This window comes from Macrotis lagotis, chromosome 6, assembly GCF_037893015.1.
Source record: "Macrotis lagotis isolate mMagLag1 chromosome 6, bilby.v1.9.chrom.fasta, whole genome shotgun sequence".
Lineage (NCBI taxonomy): Eukaryota > Metazoa > Chordata > Mammalia > Peramelemorphia > Peramelidae > Macrotis > Macrotis lagotis.
Window position 1 is genome coordinate 186592712 of NC_133663.1, and position 22066 is coordinate 186614777.

General features: G+C 38.0%; 1 protein-coding gene across 1 annotated transcript in view; it reads right to left on the bottom strand.

The window, feature by feature from the left end:
• The window catches only part of GAS6 (growth arrest specific 6), a 99932-nt gene extending 78661 nt beyond the window's left edge, over positions 1-21271 (bottom strand). Inside the window, exons 1-2 of the mRNA XM_074192110.1 lie at positions 21021-21271; positions 20356-20522 (exon numbers count right to left, since the gene is read on the bottom strand). Of these exons, the coding sequence (XP_074048211.1) occupies positions 20356-20522; positions 21021-21111 (258 nt within the window). The 5' untranslated portion in view covers positions 21112-21271. The remainder of the gene's footprint in view (positions 1-20355; positions 20523-21020) is intronic.
• Positions 21272-22066: the final 795 nt, after the last annotated feature.

The window sequence follows — 22066 nt, forward strand, 5'->3', positions numbered from 1 at the left end:
TAAGATTTTTGGTTGTGCCAATGTATACAGCAGGCCTGGGAAAATTCAACCATTTTTTATTGCATCACTGATTCTTCATTTGTAAAGCAAGGCTCATTCTTCTTGTATGATATTAAAGAAATTCAGGTTATATTTCTTTGAGATCTCTTTCATCACTAGCCATGAGTATTTGATGGGCTTTATAGTATTTTATCACATAAACTTCTTGCTGATGAGTTATTACCTAGCTAGATTTCATTTATTTATTCATTTGGGTTTTAGTTTGGCTAATTCTTGTCTTAATTCAGATTAATGGTGAAACTGAGTTTCCTGACTACTGTTCCTCATGAATCTCTGTTCTTAAATCATTGTGAATTCCACACTCTGTTGAACAAGTTTTGTTCAATCCAACAGAGAGGGTCATAGTTCTAACACAATACTAAATTCAAGACTTGTGAACCAAGCAGAGCCCTTGGTAAGACCTTTACCTGGCCAATAAACAGACTTGATTCATTTTCTCTTGGGCTCTGCTTCCTAGTCTTGGGCAAGAAGGCACCAAAGGCAGAGACTTCTGGACCCTAAAGCTAGAAGTCATCCATTTCAACCACCGAGTTGTAACCATGGTACCCACAATCTCTTGTGATTTTAACATGCTCAGTTTCTGTTGCTTTGGAAAGATGTTTCTTTAGCAACCATGCATCAGATTAAAGCAAAAGAGGGTGGTGAGAGCTGTTCTCAGATGTCAGGAGGCTTTTTAAAGGGTAGCCTTCCTTTTCTTTTTCCTCATTAAGAGAACAATTATAGTGGGAAGTCTGGTGCTCAAAAAAAGGAGCCAACCATTCTGAGACGGCATGAATTAAAACATCAGACAGATCTTGGCAGGACAAGAATACCCACTAGACTGGCATCATGGTGCTTTCCTCTGAATATTCTTTCCCAACTGCTGATCCACAACAAATTTTCACTATTTTTATAAAATTTTTATTACCCAAACCTTTCAAAGCCTATAAACATAAAAAAACTAACTTGTTTCTTTTCTTCCCTCTCTATGTAATATTCCTTCCATTCTTACCTTCTTCATTCATTGTGTCCACTCTTTACAGCAAAAAATAGAGAATTTAGATGTTTTATTGGTCTCTGTTTAGGTAAAAATACTTTAAAAGATTTCTCTCAGGAATTCTCATTGTGCACTAGGAGGCTGGGGTTAAGCTGATGGAAGGATTTGGATCATGTCTACACTGGGTCAAAAATTCATCTCTAGATCCCTAGAACAATTTGTCATTTAAAATAAGCAATTAATAATGATACAGAAAATCTGCAGTCATTTAACTAGTAGTTATGATCATTATCATCAGAGAATGAATCAACTATAAGCTGATCAGCATATATTACCTAGCCTTCTAACTCAACCCAGGCTTTTCACAGTGCTTGGATGAGAGTGGAACTGGCTCACCTCATTTTATGATGATGCATCTATTATATAATAATCTCTATATTACTATGGACCATTGGTTGTCTTTAGAAATATGTTACTGATAAATTATAAGGAGATATACAGGATGTTCCAAAAGGCTTAGTGCAGTTTTTCAAACTTAAAAGATACTTTGTATTTTTTCAAAAGTTGCTTTATATCAACATGGAGTATTAATATGGATGAACGGTCCAATGAATTAGTACATAGGCACATCTGTCTGGAACAGGGACAATAAGTGTGTCTCAAAACTGGATAGGTGAAAGTGAGCAGTTTGGATTGTTTTGGGAAATCTTGTGTAGGTCTTTGGGTATTGCATTAGACCTAGAATCAGGAAAATATGGGCTCATTCATGTATTAGTTGTATGATCCTGGACAAGCCATTTAGCCTCTTTCTATCTTAATTACCTTCTATCCTAATTACCATCTGTAAAATAGTGATAACAACAACAACTATCTCCCAAGGTGATTGTGAAGATCAAAAGCAATATATAAACAGTTTCTACTCATAAGGATTGGCACAAAATCTTCTCTCTCTCTCTCTCTCTCTCTCTCTCTCTCTCTCTCTCTCTTTCTCTCTCTCTCTGTCTGTCTCTCTCTTTAAACATTGGTCTTTTCCTGGAAATGTATATTACAAATCTTGGGATGATACAATTTCCAAGGAATCAAAGTTACAAATAACCCAAAGGTCAATGGATAGAAACATGGCAAACATTGAAAATTCATTTTAAAAAATTTTCTCACAGAAAGTAAATCAAAGCAAAATGATTAGAAATCAATATTCTTTTATATTTAAAGTTAAATTAAATAAATACAAAGAGCCAATAGATGAACAACAATTCAAAAAAAATACCTTAGATAATTTAAAAGAGTCTGTCATTCACAACTTTCTCATCTTTTCTTTAATGATGAGCTCTCATTGAGCTAATGCTCATCATTATGCATTGAAACTCTGGGTGGAGGGGCAGCTAGATGGCACAGTAGATAGAGCATGGCCCTGGAGTCAGGAGGGCCTGAGTTCAAATTTGACTTCCCATAGTTAATAATCACCTAGCTATGAGCCCTTGGGCAAATCACTTAACTCCATTAACCTGCAAAAACCAAAAAAAAAAAAAAAAAAAAAAGAAACTCTGGGTGGAGGTGAGTCAGACCTCTCTTGCTTGCCCTACCAGGACTGATACCTAGTATCAGTATTCATTGGTGTCCATGACATGATGTAGAGGGAACGCTAAAGGAAAATACATAGTCCTTATTCCCCTGGACCTCCTAGGACTATATAGGAGCATCCAACTCTAGAATCAACAGGAATTGAGGAATAGTGGCTCAAAAATCCAGGTAATTGCCAACTTTCTGGATGACTCACTGAATCACTGATTCTGTTTCTTTCTTAGTATACTAAGTTTGAAATCAGAAGCCTTGGGAGGTAGCCTTCAGAGGATCTTTATAGTCCCTCTGAGTTTTAAATCCTGTGATCCTAAGTCAAAAGGAAACATCTTTCCAATCCTTGTTGTTTCATCCTATCCAACACTTTGTGACCCCTTTTGGGGTTTTCTTGGCAAAGATTCTGGAGTGGCTTGCCATATCCTTCTGCAACTCATTTTAGAAATGAGAAAACTAAGGCATATAAGTTTAAATTACTTGCCCAGGGCTACACAGTGTCTAAGAATCTAAAGCCATATTTGAACTTAGGAAGATGAGTGTTCTTGATTCCAGGCCCAGAACTCTATCCACTTCATCACCTAGCTGCCCCTTCCCATTCTACATGTTGGCAATGTAGAACAGTGGAAGGAGCCCTGGAGCTAGTCAGAGGCTAAGCTCAAATCCTCTGAAATTTTACACCAATCAGTTCCTACCTCTGATCCTCAGTTGCGTCAATGAAGGTGGTTGTACTAGATCTTAAAGATTTCTGCCAGCTCTAAATCTACTTGGTGCAAAAAATGGATTGATTTTCACCTTTGAGTTGGTTCTATTATTATAATTTTGTTATTGTTCACTTGAATCAGTCTGATTCTTTATGACTCTTTTTAGAGTTTTCCTAGCAAAGATACTAGAGTGGTTTGTAACCTTAAAGGCAAAAGAGTGACCAGGAGAAAGGAAAACTTGAATTCAATCCATCCTCAGTTACTTACTAACTCTATGACTCTGAGCAAGTTATTTTATCTCTACCAGCATTACTTTCCTCAACTTAAAAAAAAAGATAACTAGGTGGTATAGTAAATAGAGCTCTAGATCTGGAATTAGAAAGACTTAAATTCTAATCCTGGTCTCAGTTTTACTAGTTTTGTGACCCTGGGCAAGTCTCTTAAACTTGTTTGCTTCAATTTCCTCATCTGTAAAATGAGCTGGAGAAGGAATGGCAAACCATTTCAGTATCTTTGCTGAGAAATAGGATCATGCCTGATACATGACTGATATATCAGTCAGACACGACTGATACAACTAAACAATAACAAAATTATAATAATGGTACCAACTCATAGGTAAGAATCAAATGAAACAATATTTGTAAAGCCCATAGCATAGTATTGGCACATGTTAGGGACTAAATAAATGCTTATTATTTTCTCCCCATATCTACTGATAAACAGTGACCAGCATGATTTAGGGAACAAGCTCTTTAAGACTACAAATGTAAAAGTGATTTTCTCACTCAGCTTTTTCATGTAATCCATCTCTAAGGAAATCAAAAGGAGAAATATACAGAATTTCAAATGCTTAGCAAAATAATACTGCTGATAAGATTTGCAAACAACATGCCCAGTGAGTCTATCAAGATGAGGCAGTCTTGTATAATTTTCAGTTATTTGTGAAAATCTGACAGGAGGCAATCCTGGCTGTAATACTTTCAACCTTTGGACTCTGGGCAAGTGACTTCACCCCTAGGGGCCTCAGTTTCCTCATCCATAAAATGAGGGGATTGGACTGATGAAATCCCTCTAAACCTACAATGACATATAGGTTGTTGTTGATTCTTCATTCTCATGACAAGCAAGTGAATTTATTTAAGTAAGGGAGGGCTGTGCAAAGTCACCTGTTTTCTCTCCTCCAGAGGCATTTGGGTCCTGTGGCTGGATATGGATCCAGACAACTGGAGGTGGCCCTGGATCAAGGGGGGGGCTTTGGCCACTTTAAGTGAAGTTTCAGTTTGACTGAGGCAAAACCCATTCAATGATAAAGGCTAGGTAAGAGAGAAATGAGACAAAGAATGACCTCTTTAATCTAGTCCAAAAAAAATTCAATGTGGAAAGGGAAGACCTACAAGGTTTCTGCACAAAACAAAAACAATTGCTACTTACATTCACTCTGAGACATCAGGACCCAACAAGGACTAAGTGCAATCACCCCTTACTTAGGGGGCATTTAACTTAGTCGGGTTGTAGAAATTTTATTGATGTGAAAAGGACCATGGTGAATTTAGTAAAATAATTTTAGGTAACATTTCTATGCACCTAAAGAAACTCAGATGTAAATAAAATGTTCTTTTATGAAGGTTGGCAATGACAAGTTTGTCAGGAACTGAATGCTCACCTTTATTTGCAAAGAAAAGTTCCTGAAAATATGCAAGGTCATTCCTAAATATGAATCATCACCTCAACTCCTTTGAAAATAGGATATTTCATGTCCATGTCAGTGCAAACACTGATATATTATCATGCTGCCATTATTGCTGAAGAAGCTGATTTCATTCAGATTAGACTAAAGGGAAATATGTGTGTGTATGTATACAAACATGTATATGTGTGTGTCTATCTGCATTCACTTGATGAATTTAAGGGATAAAACAGTTTCAAGCTGTTCCATTTACTAAACAGTTAACAAATTTAAAAGATACTTTCATTAATTGACACAGCATCATCTATTTAGAAGAAAGTTTACTAATCTTAGACCCAAAGGAGCCAGGTACAAGTCTCATTTCTGATATACTGTGATCCAAGGAAAAGTCACCTAATCTTAGTATTCTCAGCTATAAATCTCAGCTACCTCCCTTATAGGGCCATAAGGAAAGTGACTTTAGAAACCTTTTCTCTGCTTTGTCCAGATCTATCACTTTATTAATATACGTCTCTCCCTGTGAAGAAATGCTCTTTACTAATGCAGATCAGTGTGTCAGGGTAGGGGATAGAGCACTGAGTCTGGAGTCAGGAAGAAGTGAGTTCAGATTGGGCTTCAGTCATTTACCATCTGTATGACCCTGAGCATGTCATTTAAATTTATTTGCCTTAATTTCCTCATCTATGTAATGAACTTGAGAAAGAAATGACAAATCCCAAATGGGAATAGAGAGAGAGTTGGGACAAGACTGAAAAATGACTGAACAACAATGAAAATAAGCATTTGTTCATTAACTTATAGTCTTAGAGACCTATTTGGGAAACTGAGAGGTTAAGTGATTTCCTTAGAGTCATACAATAAGTATATGTTAGACATAAAACTTGAATGTAGATTTTCTTGACTTTAAGACTGTGTATCTATCCACTCTGCCTTCTTTTGTAAATTTCAAAGGGAATAAATGTTAATTTACCATTCTTTTTCTTCTTTGATATTTCTAATAATAGTATAATTGTAGTATGCAGGGTGTTTATCATTCAAAATAAATCTCAAAAAAATTGACTGAAATAAGGATTATTATTTAATATTAGTTTACTGTTAAAGTGTGAGAGATACAAAGTACAGAGAGAGGAACAAAATATTTCCCAAGTTACAGTATATAAATAAGAATTGGTGTAGCATGATACAGATTTGGATTTGCCCATTTTTGTTCCAATCTCACTCCAGCCTTAATTCTCAAGTAACAAATAATGGCTCTCACACCCTTTTAAAAGGATCTTCCTCACTTCCACTCCCTTCTCTCAGCAAATAAAAATGGAAGGAATTCTGCTTGTGCAAATGTCTTAATTCAGATCAAACCCTTTGAAACAAAGAAATTGATAACATGTAACAGTATTTAACTGTCCTGAAAGACACAGTCTACTTCAGTCTAAATAGGTATGAACCCATGAATGTATGAATGTATGCATGATGTCATAAGATACAGGTCATCATGAGAGAGATCTGACTTCAAGATCCACCTCTGATTTATGGCTGTGTGACTGTAGGCGAGTGCCTTAACCTCCAGGCAAGGCTCCAACATTATAAATTTCAGAGAAGGTGCCAGTTTGCATCGGTAGAGAGAGTTTGTTCACCTAGTTTTCTGTAACTATGAAATCAAGATCAAGACCAGCACATATATGAATATATAAATTTACATGTAACTACAAATATACTTCGTTATTTGTTTGTCATTTCTAACTATTCATGACTCCATCTGAATTTCCTTAGAAAAGTTACTGAAATTAACTGGTTCATTTTACAGATGAAGTAATTGAGGCAAACAGGGTTGAGGGCCTTGCCCAAGGTCACACATCTAGTAATTGTCTGAGGTTGGATCTGAACTCAGGTCTTCCTGACTCCATACCTGGGTCATACTCTGGGTACTAGTAGTGCCCAGGTACCTAGCACTGTTTATACACCTTTATTAGTGTTATCTATATGAATAAATGTTTACTTACATACACACACGAGAGAAATGGTTACCAGGTGCCTAGCATTATAGGTATATATTTGTATAGCTATACCTATAGACATGTCTACATAGCTATAGTTATTATTTTATATAGTATATACATATATGGATACTCTAACCATAGTGATATCTAGGTACCCACCAATGTGTGGCTATATATATATATATATATTATATAATATATATTTATGTGTAAGTAACTATGTGCATATAGTATCTATAACATGATGCATGCTATATATGATACATGTTAAATATATAAAAGAATGATATATAAATACATCATATCATATATGTGCTAAAGAGGGAGAAGAATATTACATAAATGTATAAAAAGCTTTCAATACTTAGATACTATTGTGAAAATGATAAGGCACTGACGAAAAGGCAGAATTTTGGACTGATAGAAAACTACTATCATGATATACAAGGCAAGAGAGGAAGCATACCCACCATCAACCTCAAACAGAATAAAATGGAAAAACAAAGAGGCCACAAGCTAGTTCCAAATGGAATGTATTTTCCAGGCTCTTCTCAAGCACTTATATTTAAAACAGTAATAAATGTAAAAATTCTGAGTTTTGGGGTGATGCAATCCTATTTTAATCTAAATCTAAGGCCTGGGAATTGAGTTACAGTAGTATGTCTTCATACAGAAAAATGTAAACATACTTGCTTTACATGCATTGCACTTTCCCTATAATCACTTGAGTTTCAGGCTGATGCAAACATGCCTTCCATTCAAGGAGAAATGAAAGAGTAAGATAGATGGCATAACCTTTCCTTAAATGAGAAAGAACCCTGAATAGAGATTCTAGAGACCTGGGCTTGTGCCCCTCTTCTTATTCTGCCCAGGACAAGGGTGAATTGACCTCCCTGGGTTTCAGTTGTGTAAGTAAAATGTAAAATGTAAAATTCATGCAGGAAGTAGTTGCTAGAGAAAAAAGAGATTCCAGCTGAGTCGAATGCATAACCGGTTGGACAGTTTTGCAAACAAGCAGTCAATTTAGAATTAAAAAAAAAATCAGCCAAGCTGGTTGTCTGACTGGTTAATTGACCAGTTTTCAGACAAGGAAAATAACAAAGGAATAGCTTTAAAAGGAGAGAGCTGAAGTAGTTTAAAAGGGGCAAGGGGGAAGCAGGACAGCTGGGAGAAGAACAGAGAATAAGGGGTAAGGGGGAAGCAGGACAGAGAATGCTCTGGAAGAGGAGGGATTGATGGCTGAGAAACCAGAGAACCCGAATGTGTGATCACAGGGAGAAAAAAAGAAGGAAATTTTCAAATTTTCAAGATAACACACTTTGCACTTAGTATGGTATCTATGTTTATTCCCAAGATCACATAAAGAAATCAGGCAGGTGGGCCTTTTCTCCTAAAAAAAAATGGTGATGGGGGAAAGAAAAAGGGATAAAAAAGGAAGTGAAATTGAAAATGAGAAACTTGGTGCCTGACTTTAAAAGGGTCAAAGGAGGACCCCATAAGACGCAAACTAATCAAACCATTCTGGAGAAAAATTTGGAACTATACCCTTTGTTAGTGTTTTTTCTATATCCAAAAAAGGGGAAAAGGATCTATTTGTACAAAAATATTCAAAGTCCCTCTTTTTGTGGTGACTAAGAATTGGAAATTAAAGGGATGCTCATCAATTGAGAATAGCTAAGCAAGCTGTGGCATGTGATTATAATGGGATATTATTATGCTATAAGAAATGACAAGCAGAATGATTTCAGAAAAACCTGGAAAGACTTACATGAATGGATAAATAGTGAAGTGAACAGAACCAGGAGAACATTGTATAATGAACAACTATGATTGACTCAGCTTTTCTCAGCAATGCAATGATCCAAGACAATCCCGAAGTATAAAGCATACTATCCGCCTCCAGAAAAAAAGAACTGATAGTGTTTGAATACAGACTGAAAGCATGCTTCTTGTTCAAACACTTCTTGTACAAAATGTCTAATGTGGAAAGGTTTTACATAACCTATATCTGATTACTTACCCTGTCATGGAGGTCAAAAGGAAGGGAGGGATAGAATTTTTAACTCAAAATTTTAAATGAAAATATAAAAATTGAAAAGAAAAACCACTATACTTTTTGGCCTTAACCAAGCTAGGTGGTTGATGAGGTCCTTACCAGCTTTAGAAATCTACCTTAACATTCTTATTTTATAGACCAGAAAACTCAGACCCATGGAAGGAAAATGATTTGTCCAACATCATAGAGCTCCATCCACTTTTTTTTGGTCATGGATTTTCCTTTCCTTTCCCACCATAGTCTAATGAAGCTTATAGATTCTTTCTGAAAAAAAAAATTTTAAGTATATAAAATAAAATATATAAGATTACAAAGGAAACCAATTATATGAAAATACAATTATCAAAATATTTTTTAGAAAGTTCATGGATCCTAGGTTAACAGAGTGAGGTTTCAAATCCAGGTCTTTTGACTCTAAATCCAAGGATCTTTTCAAATAACTAACCCAACTGGTCCATGCCATTCTGTTCTGCCCACAAACTTCCCATATTGACTCCCTGATGGAACAAAATTAGGGCCAAACTGAGGGGTAGCTTGGTGGTGCAGTGGAGTGCCAGCCCTAGAATCAGGAAGAGCTATCTTCCTGAGTTCAAATCAAGCTGTGTCACTTAACTCTGTTCATCTGTGCGATGAGTTGGAGAAGGAACTGGAAAAGTCCTCCAGAATCTTTGCCAAGAAAACCGCAAATGGGTAACAAGCCAGGTGCTTGATGTTAAGTACTTGAATACTGGTCATAGATAAAGGGATGGGACTGAATTGAGCTGTCTAACCGGCTCTTGGATTATCCTGAAATGTGCCTGCATTTGAGTGGATAAACTAGGATGAATAAACTCTGAGAGATAATATAGGATTTTTTTCCCTTTTTTAACAGGAAACCACATTTCAGAGATTTATGAACTTGCTGTGAGCATTGAGTGATATATAATATAGTTCAAAAAAAGAGTGAAGAAAGGAAAGACAATGGCCTGATTTTTCCTAAGAGAATCCTACTAGTCCAGAGCCTAAAGAGAGACATTAGAAACCATCTGATATTAATTCTGTCATTTTATATATAAGGAAATGAAGCCTAGCCAGGTGAAATGATTTACCTGAGATTACAGAAGGAGGAGTCAGGAAAATTAGACTATGGATCAAATTATTTGTTGCATACATCATTACTCAGCACTGAAAAGGACCTTATTCTAATCTAGGGCATCTAGGTGGCACAGTAGATAGAGTACTGGCTTTTGGATCAGGAGGGCCTGAGTTCAAATCCAGTCTCAGATATTCACTAGCTGTGTGACCCTGTGCAAGTCACTTAACCCCAATTGACTCACCCCCCCCAAAAAGAATCTTAACCCTCTCATATTACAGATGAGGAAATCAGGTTTCAGAGAGATTAACAATAATAATAATAATAATAACAACAACAGCTAACATTATATAGTGCTTACTTTGTGCTAGGTACTTTTACAATGACTATTTCTTTAGATTCCCCCAATAATCCTGTGAGGTAGGTATTATCTTTTTTTTTAAAGAAGAGGAAACTGAGGCAAATAGCAATGAAGTGATTTGCCCAGGATCACATAACTAGTAAGTATCCCAAACTAGATTTAAATTTGTATCTTCTTTGATCACAGACTCAGCACTCTATCCAATGAAAATCAACTAACTGCTTCTGTATCTTTTAGGTATTGTGACAAGGATTTTCCAGTCAATGGAATAGAACATATATTAGCCAAAACTATCTTTCGTGAATCAGAATAGAAAAGACACAGGTGAAGCAGGAAGTAGAGCACAAAGGAAAGAATCAAAGTTCAAAATGAATAAATATTTAAAAGTAGAATTACATGAAAATATATGTAATATAAAAATAAAATTTCCAAAAAAATTAGACCAAAACTAGGATTAGAGATTCATGGAAAAATAAGAGGTTTCATAGTAACTTAAGAACTGTGAGCTGGAAGGAACCTTAACTATCCTCTGATTTTACAGATGAGGAAACCAAGGTACCAAGAGGTAAAGTCCAGGCTGGGTGACAAGTTAGTAAATATGCAGCAGAGTCAGGTTTTTGAACCCAGCTCCTCAGCCTCCAAATCTGGTGTCCTTTCCTATATAATATGGTAGACAACAGCTATATCTATAATACAAACTCTTCATTTTAGAGAAGAAAATGAAGCCCTTAGAATGGAAGTGACTTGCAGAAGGTCATTTGGTAAGAAATAACAGAGCCAGGATTCTGGGTGACACAGTGGATAAAGTGCTGAGTCTGGACTCAGGAAGATCTGAATTCAAATCTAACCTTAGTCATTTAATACCTGAGTGATTCTGGGTAAAGCAATTAACCTTGTTTGCCTCAGTTTCCTCATGTGTAAAATGAATTACAGAAGGAAATCACAAATCACTGCAGCATCTTCGCCAAGAATGCCTCAAATGGGATCACAAAAGATCAGTCAAGACTGAATAAATTTTGATTTCAAATCTAGAACACTTTCCAAACCACATTACTCCATCAGTTCATTACTACCCACCATGCTACCAAATGGAAAAGTACTCCTCATTAAGAAAAAAAAAGAATGAAATGAAAAAAAGAACAAGAAATTATAAAACATAAGAAGGTTTATAAAAGGAGGGAAGAGAGTAAAAAGAGGGAAAGAAGCAACTCATCTTTCACTTGCAAAAAATTAGTGAAGGCTAAAAGTGGCTTGAATGATAGTTTAATAGCTGAAGTGACTGTTCAGAAGATCTCAGGAGAAGTTTATTGAGAACCATGCTAAGAAGAGTTCATTAATTTCTCCTTTGGATCCACTTAAAAGCTCAGGGAAAGGGAATGTTCAGAAATGAGCAAACGCAAGGTTATACAAACCATGAATAATTTGGGGGACAGAGGGGAAAGGCAGATTAGAGATTTGGAATGGGTATCCTTCAGAGAAGAAATTTCCTCTACCAATACAGGTCTGCACCTTTAAGTCGTAGAATTATCAATGGGCACTGAGACAGCATCCACAAAGGCATTGCAGTTTATCATAATGAACAATAATGCAAGCAGAAAGAAAGAAAACAATAGTGAATGGGAGAATGATTTTAAGTAAGGAAGATCCAAGAACAGGAGAAAGAACTTCATGATGTTCTGATCTAGCAGACTAGGCATATACTTTCTTGGGTTGTGAAAAAATAAAGCTAAGAAGCTATAGGCCTGTAGAAAACTAGACTATTAAGAAGGGAACTTTTTTTTTAAGTTTTTGCAAGGCAGTGGGGTTAAGTGACTTGCCCAAGATCACACAGGTAATATTAACTGTCTGAGTTCACATTTGAACTCAGGTCCTCCTGACTCCAGGGTCAGTTCTCTATCCACTGTGTCACCTAGCTACCCTATTAAGAGGGGAACTTAAAGAGGCTAGAAGGAACTACTTTCAGGCTACTGAGTTTGATACCTTCATTTTACAGATGAGGAAACTGAGGACCAGAGAAGTTAAGTGACTTATTCAGGGTAACATAGCAAATACCTGAGATAGGATTTCAACCCATATCTTTCTTACAGCAGATCTAAGACCCTGTCTACTTTACATATAAAAAAGCATGAAACTGCTGCCTTGAGATAAGTGACTGTCTCCTAGAGACTTAGAAAATTCACACTAGAATTCACTAAGTTGCAAGAAAGAGAAAGGGGATTCAGCACTGATGCTGTGTTCCTCAAATATCTGTTTTTAATTAATTAATTAAATTAATATTTTATAATCACTTTAGCTGGAGATCTGAACATGCCAAAAGTGGTCACTTTTTTCTTTTCCTAACATAGGTAGGTAATTCCTGTGAAAATTTGTGATAATGATGATGTTTGTCTTTCATTCTTGAAGACCATGACATCAGGGAGATGATGCCATGCTAAACATGGGAATTGGATTTGAGTGAGGGGATGCTGTGCTAAGTCACCAACCTCACTTTCTCCTCCAGAACCATCTAGGTCCAGTGACCAGATATGAATCAGGACAACTGGAGATGGCCCCAGATGGGAGGCAATCAGAATAAGGTAACTTGCCCAAGGTCACACAGCTAATATGTGTAAAGTGTCTGAGGCTGGATTTGAAGTCAGGTCCTGCTAAGTCCAAAACCAGTGCTCTATCCATTGCACCATCTAGCTGCCCTTGAGATAGCAAAGAGAAAAGAGGAACAATAAGCTTAGCTAATATTTCCCTGCTTTAAGTAAAACAAATTTGAAAAGGGCATTTCCTTCTTTTTCCTGAGAGAAATGAAACTCAGAACCACAGATTTTTAAATGAGTGAAGGACCTTTGAGATCATATGATTTTTCAGCTAAGGAAACTTTGGGATACATAAGTATAAGATCGTACAACTAATTAGTGGCAAGTTGACTTCAATTCTCCTGAATTCTATGTCTGCTATAATGTGGTTTCTCTACCATCCTGGTAGCCTAGAAGAATATTTGTAAGCATTCCATAAAAATTCTCACAGCATAGTGCCAGAACCAAAGAACTCATTTATAAAAAGAAAATGGGCATGACAAATTCAAAACACATAGAGAGCTCTTCACATCCTGAGGTAATAAAAAAAGATAATCAATCAACTTAGAAGTCACCAAGGAGAGAGAAGGACTTGTTAAAGTGTGATATATATATATATATATATATATATATATATATATATATATATTTTTAATCATCCAGGTCTGTTATTTAATCTGTGTAGGAAAGAAAAGAAACTTTCTCAAGAGATCAATCAATACCTTCTCAACTTACAGTCTTAGGGTTGGTTGGTCCTTTGTGGCTGAAGGGGACCAAAATGACTTCACTGTGTTGGGGGTCACAGTACACTGTGCCTGACTGACTGATCAGATAAATCTGATCTCAGGAGGCTCTACCACAAATCTAGTGTAGTCTATAGGAACATTTGGAATAGAGATGTCTCTAAATTTGTGCATCTCTCTTTTCTTTGAGTTACTGAAATTCTACTTTGCTCACAGGGCACAGCACCTTCTTTGATGAGAGTATGCTATGCTGGGTGGTCTTTGTGACATTCTCCCCTCTATATTTGTGCCATTTTATTTCCTTCACCCACAATCAATTCCAAAGTTCTTCAGAGAGACCTTGAGAGTCTGTCCTAACCACTGCATGAGCTCTTGCCTTGTGTGAGTTCTCTATAAAATAGTCTTTTAGACAAATATATATATATATTACATTTGAACAATGTGGCCAGCCCATCAGATTTGGCTAGGACACTAAAAAGTTAAGTGACTTACCTAGGGCCACAAATCCAAAGCAAGTATTCATTTTAGTTATTATAGTTAAATGATAGCAATGAATTTTGAGGGGAAAAGAGATGAATCAAGATAAAAAAGAGACTACAAAATTGTTTCCCCACCTTCTTCAGAATAAAGACTCTATTGTTATTAATTTCATAATGGAGCATAGAATTACTTTTTCAAGCTAACATGAATTAAAAATTAATCTTTCCATTAAAGTTTCACAACACCTGCCCTGGGATAAGTGGCTATGGTCCCAGAATCTTATAAAACTCAGACTGAGAATTCACTAAGCTGGGAGAAAGAGCAGAGGGATTTAATATACATGACGTCCTCTTGGAATATTTGCTTTTGCTGTCGATATTAGTATTTTATAGCCCTTAATGAAAAAAATAGGACTGATAAATCTGACTCAACTTACTTTTAGTGGGTATCAGGAGCATACTGCTAAATATTTAACAATCATCTCCACATACTTTAAAGTTTAATCTGCATTACTAGCATTTTCTCCATCATTTTATTAAGTCTAGACAATCAAGAAAATAGTGAATCAAGTCTTGATCTGTGGCATTTGCCAATTCTGATGTGAAAATTTAAAAATCAGGGCTGTTAAGAGCAGACTCTAAAATACCCCTGGAATAATAATAAATGATAATATCTCATATTAGTGTAATATCTTTCTGGTTTGCAAACTATTTTCTTATACATTTTCATTATGACGTTCCACAACTGAACTTCTTCCAAACCTGAGATTCTATAATATTTCAATTTTCATTTAAAGAAAAGGAAAGGAGATAAAGGTATTGAAAAAGGGAAGAAAACATATTTTCTCCTATTGGAATTGTGGAGGAAGGCAGCAAAAAATATGAAACTTATATAATGAACTTTAAAGAGACTTAATACCAATGATAATAAGAAAGTTTAACATAGAGACTAGAGAGCTGGCCTTCTAAAGAGGAAGCTGTGGGACAGGATTAGGTTAAATCCTCATCTCTAGAAAACTCTTAAGATATTTAAGTAACAGAGAAGATGTCATTTTATGTTAGTAGAACTTTCTCATTGAAAGTTCCATCTGCTAATGAAATCACTGGTCAGTCTAGTTTTTTAAAATGCAAACAGATAATTTAGGAGTTGAAATAGTCCTTGTAAGCTATTGTTTCAATTTTACTCAGTTTTATAGACTTAGACAATTTCTAAGTGCCTACTAGGGAAGCTCACCATCTTGGTATCAATCGAGTTTCTTTACAGAAGAGAAAACAGTCAAACAGAAGTTAAATGATTTGCCCTGGGCCACATAGCTAGTAGGTGCTTGAGGCTGGATTTGAACCCAGGTTTCCTCTGACTCTAAATTCAACACTCTTTCCATGATACCACCTAACTGTCTCAGTAATTTGAAAGATATTATGAAAGGTCTTCTCAAAAGACGTGATATCTGAGAAGACATATCTTCTAATAGATGCAGGTAAAGAGGGAATACGTTTTAGGGAAAGGAATAAGAATTTGTATACAATCATCAGATATCTTCCAGGTACCAGGATAAGCACTTTTACAAACATTATCTTATTTGAGACTCAAAACATTATTATATTGTCCCTATTTTCCAGTAGAGGAAATTGAGTAGTCTTACCCAGAATATTTATCCTAGTAAGTTTCTGGACTCGAACTCAAGACTTCCTGTTCTTCAGGCCCAGCATTCAGTGTACCATTGTTATTATTGTTCAAACCTATCCAACTCTTTGCAATCCCTTTGTGCTTTTTTTTTTTTTTTGGCAAAGAGTAGTTTGTCATTTCCTTTTCTGGTTTATTTTATTGATGAGGAACTGAAGCAAACAGGGTTAAGTAACTTGCCTAGGTTCATACAGCTGGTAAAGTGTCTGAGGTCTGATTTGAACTCATGAATTTGAATTCTTCTGATGCCAAGTCACCTAGCTATCTGCCCTATGTGTACCAAAGTGCCACCTAGCTATCATTCTAGACACAGACAACTAAGCTGTCTAATTTTATCAACTCTATGGAACAAGATAATCCCTGTTGTCCCCTTTCCACCTTTTTTTGCCCCCATCTGTGTGTTTTTCCCTTCACTGAACTTGAGGGCAGTGATTTTTTTTTAATTAATTGTATTCCCAGGGCTTCTTAGCACAGTGCTGGCATACTGTTTAATTGTATCCATTTCTTCATGACCCCAAGGACCACAGAACACCAGTTCAGTCCATGTGATATTCTTAGCAAAGATAATGGAGTGTTTTGCTGTTTCCTTTTCCATTGTCATAGAGTAGGTGCTTAATAAATGTTTATAGGATTGAATTGGATTAGAGAAAAGGAATATTCTAATAAATATAAAGAATTCAAAGATATAATGTAATGCATGATTTTTTTCCACCTAGGAAATTAAAGAAAGTACATATGCTGTGTTTTTGGGAAGGAGGCAGTGGAGGGGATGCTTGTTTATATTGTTACTTAAACAAGGATAAAAATCAAAAGATATATAAGTTGTGTGTAGAAATCTGAAATATGGCAAGGATCTCCAAGCATATTAGGCTGTTAAATAAGAAATGAAAAAGGGGTAAATAACTGAAGACACAGGAATGTAAGAGATCATGGACTTTCTCAGGAGATAGAGTTAGGGAGTGGACCTGGTATTTCATTGAGGAACTCCTAGGACCAATACATGTGGGACCTTTTATGCAATTTATAGAATTAGAGAGTTGCCCAGAGTACTGAGGAATTATGTGACTTGTCCAAGGTCACACAGTCATTATGAGTAAAAGATGGAATTTGAACCTAAGTCTTCTTGGCTCTGAGACCAAGTTTCTCTCTTCAAATTGAAGTGACTGCCTCTGTATATAAAGAACTTATTATTGGGGGGGGGAATACCCTTTTGTCTAAAGGATTTCTCATCTCTGATGGAATTAAAAGAATTATATTTTAAGAAATCAAAAGACAGAAGGAATCACTCCTTTAGGATTTGCAGCACAATGGAATGGTGAAAAGTTTTACAATTCTATTGGTTCTAACTTGTTTTTAATAAGGTCAAATTCTAGAATAGTGCTTCTCAAGGGAAGGACACCTTTCTCAGGGTTATATCTAAACTGGTACAACCAGGGCTGCTTGCACCAACATACAGATTAAATTTAAGAGTGCATTTCTCCTGCAGCTTTGCCCTCTCTATGCTAACTAGAGTTAGACTTCTGCTTCCAGCCTGAAAGGAGCAGTAGACAGAAGGGAGGGACAGTGCTGAGCTACTGTACCAGAAATAGCCATAAACTCAAAGCAAAATACTCAAAAATCTATTACTTCTTGCACTCTTCAATCATACAGGATAGGCAAAATTCAGCAGGCGCATCACTGAAGATAACCATATGAGAAATGGAGAGAAAAACTTTCATTGAAAATGGCACAAGAGGTTACAGGATGGGGAAATACCATGGAATGGTCCCTTATAGGCACTCAATTCATGTTTTTGAATGAGAATGATTGATGCTCTTAGTAGGGTCCAGGAATAGAATATTTAATTTAGAGCTATGAAATACATAGAGATGATCTTTCCCAACCCTTTCATTTAATGATGAAGGAAATGAATTCCAGTGCTTCAAAGTCCTGACTTATAACTCATAAGTAGCAGAGTCAGGACTGGAACCCAGGATCTGATGTCAGAACCATTCCTCCTTCTAATACACCTGGTCAATTCTGAAACTGCTAATATTATTTCAGACCTTTACTATAACTAATAATGTTTGAGAAGATATTATTAGACTTGTATCATATTTAATTCTGTGAAATAATTAGTGCTCCTATTTATAAGATGGTAATTAGGTTCACCAGCAAATTGTTTTTGCAAAAAGAACCCCAAAGGAACTGAAAAAGTCAATAGACTGATAGTGATGGAAGCATATTTTTCCAATTGCATTTGGCAAATATGATTACCAGTCATTACACGAGCAATCAAAATGAAACAATGTCAAGACTGGCTCCAGAGGAATTGTTCTCTTATCATTATAGATGTTTTCAGGAAAGCCTTATACTGGGTAAATTTGTATGTTATCTCTGGAAATTGATTTATAGTTTTTGGAAGTTGCCTCTAGGACTGAGAGAGTAAGGAAGGATCACACAGTATATGTCAAAAGTGGAAAAAAATAAAAATAAAGTGGGATGAAATCCTAATTCTGATTCTGAAGCCTCTATCCTCACTATCATGTCTGCCTCTGCAAATATAGAATATAATAATATGATAAGTTCTTATTATAGAAAGTATCTTTTTGCATATAAAAACTGAGAAAATGAATTTTAAACTGAAAATGTATTATTGCATGTATATTGAGAGATGGACAATAGATAAGAAATTACTCAAGTATTCTATGGGGAAAAAGTTATGTTTTTGTTTTTTATCTACATTTATCTGTCTGTTTACCATCTGCCTATTATCTAGCTGTTTAATCTCTCTAGTTTCCAAAAAAAAAAGGTTTGAGGCAGCATTATTATTCAATTTCCAGTGGGAATTACAATATATTTATTCTTTAAAATTATCTATTTCCAGGGACAAGGCAGTGATCTCCCCTAACACACACATAAACTCTCCAAAGACAATTAATTCTCAAACATATAGGTCCTCCTTTGTCCCCACCTTTCAAGCTCACAACCACTCTCCAGAGGCATTATTAATAATAGAAGGATGTTCTCTGCCAGCAGCTATCTGACTGTGATCTGCAGACGACTAACTGCCTCTGCACAAGCACCATGCTGTGCACTCACCTTTGCATGTAACCTTTGCTTCCCTTGTCCTCCACCCTTCCATTTAATAATCCTTTGGGAACCATTGCCTGAAGCAGAGCCTTCTATCATTTCTATTTGGGGGGTTTGGGGGGGTAGGATATGACTATTCTCCTTAAGGCTAAGCATTCATGTTCAACATCCCCTTCCCCACCCAATGTAAAGAGTTTATTGCAGAGCCAAACTTATTCCAGAACATCTAACCAGGGAAGAAAATAAGAGGGGGAGGGATAAGGGGTGAATAAGGTGGGAGGGGAAACCAGATGGGTTAAAAAACAAAAGACCCACCACATTTCTATTTACATTATATATGTGTAATATATGTATTTATATATATAGTTTCATCTACTGTATGTTTCATATATACAGTTCCCCCAAATTATTTCAAAAGTGGATTTTCCTTAAAGTTGTTACTTTGGGGAGTTTTTGCTGCAAGTTACAGTATAAGGGTATCAAAGTCTACTCTATTGTAGTTTTATTTTACTTAACAATATTACAAGACAGCGTCTTTCTAATCTTGCTGAAGTGTAGGATCTTAAAGATATTAAAGTTTTAAAAAAAGAGATATAAAAAAATTCAAATGCCTTAGATGCTTGAGAAATACTCAAGCATAAAGAAAAGAGAGAACTACTTGAAATTGCTAGAGATAAGTTAGAAGTCACAAGATACATTTTGATAACATTTGAGATAGTTTTTTTATTTTAAAAAAAGTGAGTTTCGAGTGTCTCCAAAGCTTTGTGCTCCTTGACAACCTTGCATTCTAGCTTTTTGGAATATGACTTTAAAATTAAGAACCTGTACCCCCAAACCAAAGAACTGGCCCATGAAATCCAGTAGGGAACACAAGCTGATAAAAGAATCTCAAGGGCACCCAATCAGCTAACCAGAGCTTCTGCGCATGCATATCATGTGTGTGTTTAAACGTGTGTATCCCGAAGAGAAAGAGAATTGGACTTCTCCGGCGCTTCCCCAAAACCCTGCTCAGCAAAGCCCTGGATATGCTGAGTAGTTTAAATTATTTATCTAATGGTTTGTCCTCCAAACATCTTTCCCAGCTGTGCGGACAGCTGGCGCCCTAATCCCAGATGTTTCTGACAGGGCCGAGAAGGGTGGTAGAGAAGGGGAGGAAGGGAAGAGGATGCATGAGCGCAGGCATGCACCGGCAGCTCCGGCAGAGACAGATTGGACGCGGCTCCCTCGGCCACCCCGCTCCAGGCGCTCTTCCTAACCTCCCCCCGCTCCGTCCCACGCATCCCCAAGCCATTCACTTTCCCCTCCCCCGACGCCAGTCTCCTCACCGTCTCAGGGTCGTTTTCGAATACTTCTCGGGCTTCCTCCTTGTTGCACAGCTCCTCTATGCATTCTCTCTCTAGGTGGCCTTGCTTGGTCTCTTCGAAGATCTGGTAGGCTCGGCGCTGTCTGGGCCTCAGAAACTGGGCTGCCTCCCGGGCCCGCAGCAGCACCGCTGCCCCGCACGACACCCGGCCCGGGGGAGGGGAGGGGGAGAGAGGGAGAGGGAGCACGGGTGGGAAATGGAGTGGGAGACACGGGGGGGGGGGAGAAGAGGTACCCATAAATTCAGGTACCAGCACCCAGCACCCGCCTGCAACAAGGGGAAAGGACTGCTCTCCCCCTCCCCAGCCTCCCGCACACGCGCGCTCTGCCCCCGCTGAGGAGCACTTTCCCGAGTGTCCTTGAAGGACGGGGGATGCTGCGCCAGGAGCTGCTGCTGCTGCTGCCGCCGCAGTGTAGATGGAGGGGATGGGGACGGGGGCGCATCTCCGGGAGGGTGGGGAGGGACGGAGGATCCCCCTCCCCGGGCTCTGAGCCCCAGAGGGCAGTGCGAGGCTGGGTGGGGGTGGTGGGGCAGCCAGTCCAGTGCCGCCCGGGTCCGTGCCCTGATCCCCCCCTGGCCCAGGAGACCGGAGCCAGGGAGGCGCCCGCCGGGGCCGGGGCTACTCACTCTGCGAGGAGTCGGTGGCCAGCAAGAGAAGCAGCAGGACAGCGCTGAGGGCGGCGGCGGGAGCCGGCTGCGGCGGCTGCGGCTGCGGCATGTCGTGCGACTGGCTGCGGCCGGGGTCGGAATGACTTGGAGCCGGAGCCCCGAGCCGGAGCCGGAGCCGGAGCCCGAGCCCGAGCCCGAGCCCGAGCCGGAGCCGGAGCCGGAGCCGGAGCCGGACGGGCAGCGCTGGCTCCAGGCGGGCTCAGAGTGCGGCGGGCGGAGCGAGCGCGCTGCTACTGTCAGGCCGAGCCAGGGAAACTATGCTGAGCGCCGTGGGGGAGTCGCTTTCTTCATCTTATCCAATCATTTATAAAGTTTACATCCCGGCTCAGCCACGGAGGCACACCTATTGCCCTTCTCACCATTTCGTTCCGTCTCTCATTGGAGAAAGGAGGGCGGAGGCGGGGGAGGGGGTGGTAGTGTGGAGAGCCTGGGGGTGGGAAGTCACTTTTAGAGGCTTACTGTTGAGTCCACTGACTCAGACAGAGGACTTCAGGACCACGAGAGGTTGCAAAGCTTTTGAGCTCTGCAGTACTCAGATCTTCCCAAGTTAACTTGCCATTATCAAAAGGTAATAATAATCATAATAACAATAACAACAACAATAATAATAATCATAGCGAAGGGAACAAGGAGGTGCTGGTATCTGCAAGTTCCAAGGACATTAGAAAGATGAATGAAATCCTAATACGTAAAGGAAGGACGTTCTTCCAAATACATAATTACAAGATATTTATTGCCCTTTTTAAAAGTAAAAGAAAAAACAGTCCACGATTTACGCGTTTTTTTTCCTCTCTGAGGTAAAATCCCCAGGTTCTTCCCCCCCCCCCATTTCCACCCTCTTTTCAGCTTTCAAGTCTGTATAAATTGCCCTCCGAATTAGCCAACTAAGGAATAAAGATAAACTGAGGTCAAACCAAATCCATTTTTGATTCCGGGGTGAGATTAAATTATTTCCTTTTGTAATCTACTCTTTTCATAATTATGATACTCAGAACTTGAGGTTT